The sequence below is a fragment of the Trichosurus vulpecula genome, chromosome 1 (assembly GCF_011100635.1).
Source record: "Trichosurus vulpecula isolate mTriVul1 chromosome 1, mTriVul1.pri, whole genome shotgun sequence".
Lineage (NCBI taxonomy): Eukaryota > Metazoa > Chordata > Mammalia > Diprotodontia > Phalangeridae > Trichosurus > Trichosurus vulpecula.
This window is the reverse complement of record NC_050573.1, coordinates 85,365,292-85,373,588: the sequence shown is the minus strand read 5'-3', so window position 1 is coordinate 85,373,588 and position 8,297 is coordinate 85,365,292. Positions and strand designations below refer to the sequence as shown.

Below are 8,297 nucleotides of genomic sequence, written 5' to 3'. Positions count from 1 at the left end.
TTCTACTGTCTCTGTGTCTCATCCCCTCATAAGATTGTAAGCTTCTTGAGAATGGATACTCTGTCTTATCTAAACTTTCTGTCTTCTTGGCATGTGTTAGGTATTTTGGAAATGTTTGTTGAATGAATTAATATGTAAATGAATGAGATACAAACACATTTAAATTCTAAACTATTTAGTGGTTTTGCTTCTCAACTACCTGTGGTCTCTGCTGGGATTTGGTCAAAAAATATGAGGGCCTTTTTTCCCCATGTTGTATAGTGGAAAGCACCATGTATATGATTGAGACTTGGACCCTGGCACTAAATTAATTGGCACTAAATTAACTGGATACCTTGGGCAAGTCTTTTTACTTCTCTGGGCTTGAGTTAATCTGTAAACTGGAGTTGAACTAGATTATTTGTCAGGTTCCTTCCAATTCTTAAGATTCTTTAATATTTTTGAAAGTCTTCTGTGTGCCAGGCATGAGATTGCAAGTGTTAAGAAAACTTTTCTATGTTTTTTCCTATGCCTTATTAATCTTGGTTTATTGGCATCATGTCAGTTTTTATCAGTTAAATATGCATTTAGATTTGTAACTACTTAAGTCAGATTGGTTCAGTTCTGCTGCACTAATCTCAGTTAACCTTAGAATGATGGAGCATATCTAGTTAACTTTTCCCATTCCTTCAAGGATGTTTCTGGGTGCTGAAGTTTTGATCTCTAGATCACAGTATTTTCCTCACTCTGCTGTGCTTTTCATTTAACCAGGTCTCAGCTGTGAATCCTGATAGGTTGCACTGGAAAGATGGAAGCCCTGAGGCCAACACAAGAATCCTTCCCTGTTCTACCCTCTGTTAGCTTCTGGGCACCTGGGATACATGTTCAAATTCAGCATTGAGAAGCGCTGCTCTGTTTCTATTATCTTCACTGTAAGAAAAGATAGTATGGTATTTGGTTTTGCTCCCACAGAAGCTGTCCATATAGCTTAGTTAAAGTTTACCTACCAAGACAATGGCCAGTCGGGGGTTAGGGAGGCTAAAGAGGCAAAACCGGTTGATCAGTCCAAGCTTATCATGTCAGTTCAAGGGTTAGGTCCTGGTCAAGTGTCCAGGTCTACTAATCTACATAATTTGCATATGTTAAAGAGGGAAGGTAGGGAAGTAAGGAATGTAGACTAATCCTAACTCAGACAAGGAAGATAGAACTAATTAACTTCATTTTTGCCTCTGTATCCTTACTATCCTACCTATGTAAACTGTATAACTTAAGACAAACATGTAAAAAAGTAAAGAATGGAAACTAACCATAACTCAAAGAGCTTTTCTCACATTCACTATGGTACTATGGTACTCACCCCTTTCAGTTCTCTGTCCACCCATTTCCTTATGCCAAAGGTCAGCCTTGTCTGTCCTCACTTTCCTCGTCACCATTTTTCCTCTGATCCATGACTTTTAATTTTTCCCATCACTCTCACTCTGGAGACTTGGTTCGCTGCAACTGAGGCACCATTGTATTAAAAAGAGGATGACTTTTACTGACTATAGATACAAGGTGGAACATTAAGATTTACTGCCTACTCTTTCCCTTTCCAACCCCAGTTTGGTGTCTCCTGTTCATCTTCCACCTCATCTTCTGGAACAAATAAAATAGTGTATATAAACTGAACTCTTTCCCTTTCTACCCCTTTGATTATCAGTTGATGTTAGCCAGATTTAATTAGCATTTAGAAAGATGTTATTTATTTTATAAGCATAAAAGCCATTTCACAGTTGATAAATGGTCAAAGGAGATGAATAGGCAGTTTTCAGAGGAAAAAATCAAAACTATCAATAGCCATATGAAAAAAAGTCTCTACCTCTTTCTCTTTGGCGAGGTGGCCAAGTGATGGGCACAGCACTGCAGAGATGCAGATCTTTGTGAAGACCCTGATGGGCAAGACCATCCCGCTTGAGGTCGAACCCAGTGATACTATTGAGAATGTCAAAGCCAAAATCCAGGACAAGAAAGGTATCCCACCAGACCAACAACGTCTGATTTTTGCTGGAAAACAGCTAGAAGATGGCCGAACCCTCTCTGACTACAACATCCAGAAAGAGTCCACTCTGCACTTGGTGCTGCGTCTTCGAGGGGGCATCATTGAGCCTTCTCTTCGCCAGCTGGCCCAGAAGTACAACTGTGACAAAATGATCTGCCTCAAGTGTTATGCCCACCTGCACCCCCTGGGCTGTAAACTGCTCTAAGAAGAAGCGTGGCCACACCAACAATCTGCGCCCCAAAAAGATCAAATAAAGACCAGCCTTGGGACCCAGTTTTGGTTTGGCTCCCCTGACTGATGAAGTGCTCTTGAGTAGTCTGTTGTAACAAGGCCTTATTCCTGGGTTTAATGGGGCTGTGATATTAATAAAATCCCCTTTTAGTTGAGAAGCAGGAAAAAAAGAAGTCTCTAAATAACTAATAATTAGAGAAATGCCCATTAAAACAACTCCTAAGTGCTGCTTCACATTCATCAGATTGGCTAAGTTGACAAAAAATTAAAATGACAAAAGCTAGGGGGACTGTGGGAAAACAGACACTTTAGTGTACTGTTAGTGGAGTTGTGAACTGATCCAGCCATTCTAGAAAGCAATTTGAAACTATGCCCAAAACGTTATTAAACTGTGCATATCCTTGACCGAGCAATACTTACTAGATCTATACCTTTAAGAGATCAAAGAAAGAGAAAAAGAAACTATATATACAAAAAGCATTTTTAGTAGCTCTTTTCGTGGTAGCAAAGAATTAGAAACTGAGGGAGTGCCCATCAGTTAGTGAATGGCCGAGTAAGTTATGGTATATAGATGTAATAGAATACCTAGGAAGACTTGTATGAACTGATGCAAAGTGAAGTGAGCAGAAACTAGGAGAACAATTTATACGACTACAATATTGTAAAAACAATCAACTCTGAAAGACTTAGGAACTCTGATCAACACAATGACCAACCACAGTTTCAAAGTACTTATGATAAACATGCTGTCAACTTCCAGATAGAGTAGTGATGGATTCAGAGTGCATCACTCAGTGTTTTTTCTTCTCTCCTCTCTTCCCCTTTCCTCTCTTCTCCTTTCCACATGGCTAATTAGGGATTTTGTTTTGTATTACTATATATATATATTTGTAATGGGTTTTGTTTTTCTTGCTTTCTCAATATGTGGAGGATGTGGAGGTGGGATGGAGAGAATTTAGAACTGAAAAAAAAAGATTTTTTTAAAGAAGGTTATTTATGGAGGTGGTACAGTAAGAAAGATTGGTACAAAACACCCTTCTAGAAGTGCGTGTATGCACTCTCCCACAAGTACATATAAAGACCTTTTGAAAGTAGGCTCTGGCTTAGAGATAGTAAGGTGGTAACTTAGTCCTTGGTTTCCAGAAAGTTCTTCTCTTCCCTTCTTGGAGTGCTCATGAAGTTCCTCTTAGGCATGGTGTCATTTCTCTACTGGGCTTGAATCTTGAAGTTGCCTTTCCTTAGTATGTCTAGTATGTCTAGTTTTGACCTTAGCTCCCAATGCAGGTACTGCATCAACTATTCTGAAGACACTGATAGGATAGCCAGAAACCTCTAATCCTCCAAAGTTCACATCATCCGTCTCTTGTCAAGGGTGAGACCTGGAGTACTCTCTTCTCTTTTCACCCCAAAATGATTACTTCTTAGGGGCTTGGCTGGAAGGATTTCACCACTAAGTTGCAAGGTACTCAAAAGCTTAGTTCTAAGCTAGCTTGTTTTTATTTAAGCCCTACGAGAAATGATCTTGTCTCCTCAACCAATCCTCAATCAAATATTTCCTGTGAAATGTCACTATTTCATCCAATAGCTTTCAAAGATTTCAGAATTGATCAAGGACTCTTTGTCTGTAGTCTAAGATCTTTGGTTGTTTAGTTTATTTGGTATTCTTACTTGGTTAAGTTATCAGGGCAGAGGCTCTTGTTAGTATCTTTTTTTTTTTACATTTTTATTTATTTTTTTATTTGCAGGGGGAAGGCAGGGCAATTGGGGTTAAGTTACTTGCCTAAGGTCACACAGCTAGTAAATGTGTCAAGTGTCTGAGGCCAGCTGCTTCAGGAGTCCTCCTGACTCCAGGGCCAGTGCTCCACTCACTGCGCCTCTTGTTAGTATCTTTAAGTGTGGTAGGATGATTTTATGATTGATTGATTCAGTTATTCCCTGCCCTTACATTATTATTGCTATCTTATTCTGCTCATCCTTTTGGATGGAGTTCATATAGAAACAGTTCAAGGGCAAGTCACTATCTTGGTATTATTCTTTTATATTTGATGCTCTGTGGACTACTGCACAAGAGGATAAAATGACTACTTTTTGTAATTGAATAAGAATATTGATATTTAAGCTCATCTTCTGTAGACTTATTGAAAACACCTTTGGGACAATCGCAGTAGCAGAAAAGATGAAAAAGTATGACCCATACCTTGTCCTGTTTCCACATGTTTATTTTAATTTTATTTTATTGTCAAACTGTGATTTCATTGGTTTAGGGAGCTCTCTGTAAGGGACTTCCTCTAGCAATGTCTTGGCAACTTTTGCTCTTAGAATGTTACCTGTTGTACTAAATAGTTAAGTTACTTGCCTAGGGTTATACATCCAGTTGGTGTCAGAGGTAAAGCTTGAATCTACATCATCCTGACTCCAAGGCCAGGTTTCTATCCTCTATTCCATACTGTTTCTCCCCACATGGTTTTAATTTATCCTGCTAGGTCTCTGTATTTTGAAAGCTTTTCATTTTGTGTAGTTTGGATCAAATATTCAGTATGGTGACATCTATTAAAAACGTGTTTTAAAATATTACGGGTTAATGTTATATCTAAGCATTATGGAGCAATAGTTCTGTTTGTAACAATGCTTGAGTGCTAGTATGGTCTATTTGTTGAATTCTCAAGGATATTTTGGAGTTTGATTTGAATTGAGAAAATCAAATTAATATTGTCCCCATTTTTGTTATTAATTTTACTTGTATTTGATTTTATTCTGTGTTTTGTATAACTACGGTAGAGATAAAAATTATCCAACCTACACTAAGAGAGACTGAGGCAGAGCTCTGAGCCAATGGAACTTTATTAAAGAGTCCATCGCCCCCTGTAATGAAGTAGACCTCAGATCTTCCTCACAAGCTGAGATGTACCATTCTTCCAATGCCCTATTTTTATAGGGTTACATATTTAGATAGCAATACCAAATACAGAATAATTCCATTGATTGGTATATGACACATAGGCTAAAATAAGCAAACAATGTATTAGCAGAGTCATGGGTTGGACAAGGCAGGAAATATTTCCACTGACTAGGTGGTCATAAAGTGGTCATAAAATGAGTGAAGCATAGGACATCTCCAGTAACTAGGTGGTCATAAGATGGCCATGAGATGGACACCTGCTTATGTTATACAAGAAAGAATGGTCCAGAGGTACAAAAATAACTTGGGGGGACTTTCCATATAGTTCAGTCACCGCCACCACAGTGGGCTTGGTAACCATGACAAAGAAAAACAAGAGTAGAGGACTTCTAGCTAGCTCCCTATGATTATACAAGTGATCTTACTATCTGCAGCTCGTTGCTCTGGGGCCAAATATATAGAACTTATAATCACTACCCCTATCACATCAAATTGATTAATACTGATTGGAAGAGAGTAGGGATCTTCAATGAATCAATTTCCTCATTCCCCCCTTCAATCCACAGAAAAGATCCCAGTCTTTCTTTGGATTATTACGATCTAAATGCATGGAAGGAATCCTTCATGTGTGATGCAAAACCAGTAGAGGGCACTCCCATCACTGAGGCTCAAAGGTGGCACAACTTATAACATACTGATTATGTTCCATTTGATTAAACAATCACTAAATAAATGTCTGAGGTAATTCTCTCATGAACCAAGAAATATGAGAGATATGTACCTCTTAGTAAAACATGCCCTACAAGATATGTAAATTGGGGTACCATAGGGCATTTGTTCAAGGGCAACAATGCAAACATGGTTTGCCCTACAATACAGGTTCTAGAAATCTTTTGAATTTATGAAAACTATCCAAGCAATTTTGACAAACAACCACCCCTTTATGGTGATGACAGGCAACATCCCTGTAGATAACGCAAACAAATCTAATGAATGTAGAACAGCCTTCAGTTAAAGTTCGGATGTTATTAAGCATCAGAGAATTCATACTAAACAGAAACCTTAAGAGTGTAATAAATGTGGACAAACCTTTGATCACCAGTCTGATGCTGTTGAACTTCAAAGAATTCAACTGGAGAGAAACCCTTTGAATGTAATGACTGTGGACATACTCATAAAGTTTTTCTTCAGTATGAATTCTCTGATGTTGAACAAATCCAGACCATACTCTAAAGACATTAGGAAAGCAAAGAAAAAGTGAAAATATTCCATGCTGTCAAGAAGCTTACATTCTAATGGAGAAGAAAAGAAATATAGGTATATACAAGATACTTACACAGTATGGTAGACGTTTGTCCTTCATTTCTGAAGGGGATCAATAACATCAATAACATGTAATGCCTTTAGAGTATGGTCTGGATTTGTTCAACATCAGAGAATTCATACTGAAGAAAAACCTCATGAGTATAAAGAGTGTGGGGAGGCCTTTGGTAGAAGCTCAGATGTTGTTAGACATAAGAGAATTAACACTAGAGAGAGATCCTATGAATGTGGGAAAACCTTCAGTCCAAGCTCATTGCTCAATGAATGAACATCAGAGAATTCATCCAGGAAAAAAGCCCTATGAATGTGATGAATGTGGAAAAGCCTTCAAAGTATTTTCAGGCTTTTTTCAGCACCAGAGAAATTCACACTGGAAAAAAAGCCACTGAAAGTAGGAAAGGCTTTAATCAGAGCTCACATCTTATTCAGCACAAGAATTCATGGCAGAGAATAGCCTGTTACAGTGTAGTTAAATGGAAAGAGCACTGAATTGCATATCTAAAGACCTGGGTTCTAGTCCTGACTTTGCCTCCTGAATCATTTTGTAATTGTGAGTCACATAACCTCTTTGGTTCTGTTTCCTTACATATCAATTGAATAAATTAGAATTGTTGATCTTGGAGGTCCTTTCTAACTTTAAAAATGTAAAGTCCTCTGAATATGAAGAGCATTTGTTCTTCTCTAGCTCTGTATCACTTTTCCAGCTTGCTGGCATCTTGCAGAGGCCAACAACAGTGGCTTGGCTTGTTTTTTTCCTGCAAGTGCCTGCCCTGTGTACTGGGCAGAGAAACAAAATAGTTCTGCAATATCCTCAAGACTTTTCACGTATCCTATGACTTGGAAAAGACCTAATAGTGGTATTGCTGGGTCAAACGACTTACACAGTGTTATAACTCTTTGGGCATATTTCCACAGTTTTATAACTTGTTGGGCACATTTCCAGATTGCTCTCCAAAATGTTTGAATCAGTTCACAATTCCACCAACAGTGTATTTGTGTCCCAATTTTTCCATATCCCCTCAAACATTTGTCTTCTTCCCCTTCTATCATTTTAGCCAATCTTATAGGTATGAGAGAGAACCACAAAGTGGTTTTAATTTGCATTTCTTTAATCAATAATGATTTTGAACATTTTTATATGACTATAGATTTGATTCCTTCTTCCAAAAACTGGCTGTTCATATCCATTGACCATTTATCAATTGGGGAATGACTCATATTCTTATAAATTTGACTCAGTTCTCTATGTATTTGAGATATGAAGCCTTTATCCAAGAAACTGTAAAAAAAATTTTCCCCAAATGTTCTGCTTTCCTTCTAATCTTGGCTACATTGGTTTTATTTGTATAAAACCTTTTTAACTTAATATAATGAAAATTATCCATTTTACATCCCACAGTGCTCTCTATCTTTTGTTATTCACAAATTCAGCAGAAGGGCTAAACCAGGCTGAGGGTAACTGAGGGGCCTCAAACCTATCCTTGAGTTAGGGGGGTATCTATCTACTCTAAGCATGTGAAGACTTCCCCCAGCAGTATAGGCAGATAAGAATAATTTGTTTCAATGGCCATGGTGACTGAAGCAGGAACTGTGGAGTGCTTAGAGCCTGGTCAGACACTGAAGCCACCAAGGTCATCCACTTTCTCCCTGGCCATTGCCAGTCATCCTGACTCCTGTCTTGCCACTGGACTTCAGTGACTTGAGAGAGAATGAGGCTGATTACCTTGTGCAACCCTGCCTCACTTAAATCTAATTCATGTGCAAGTCAAGACATCACCCTGTAATGTTATTGATCCTTCAGAAATGAAGGAGAAACATCTACCGTGC

The 8,297-nt window shown here is 38.3% G+C and overlaps 1 protein-coding gene across 1 annotated transcript; it reads left to right on the top strand.

The window, feature by feature from the left end:
* The first annotated feature begins 1,886 nt into the window (after positions 1-1,886).
* Positions 1,887-2,222, top strand: LOC118851524 (ubiquitin-like). Its single transcript, XM_036761004.1, has one exon. The coding sequence runs from the start codon at positions 1,887-1,889 to the stop codon at positions 2,220-2,222; it is 336 nt and encodes a 111-aa protein (XP_036616899.1).
* Positions 2,223-8,297: the final 6,075 nt, after the last annotated feature.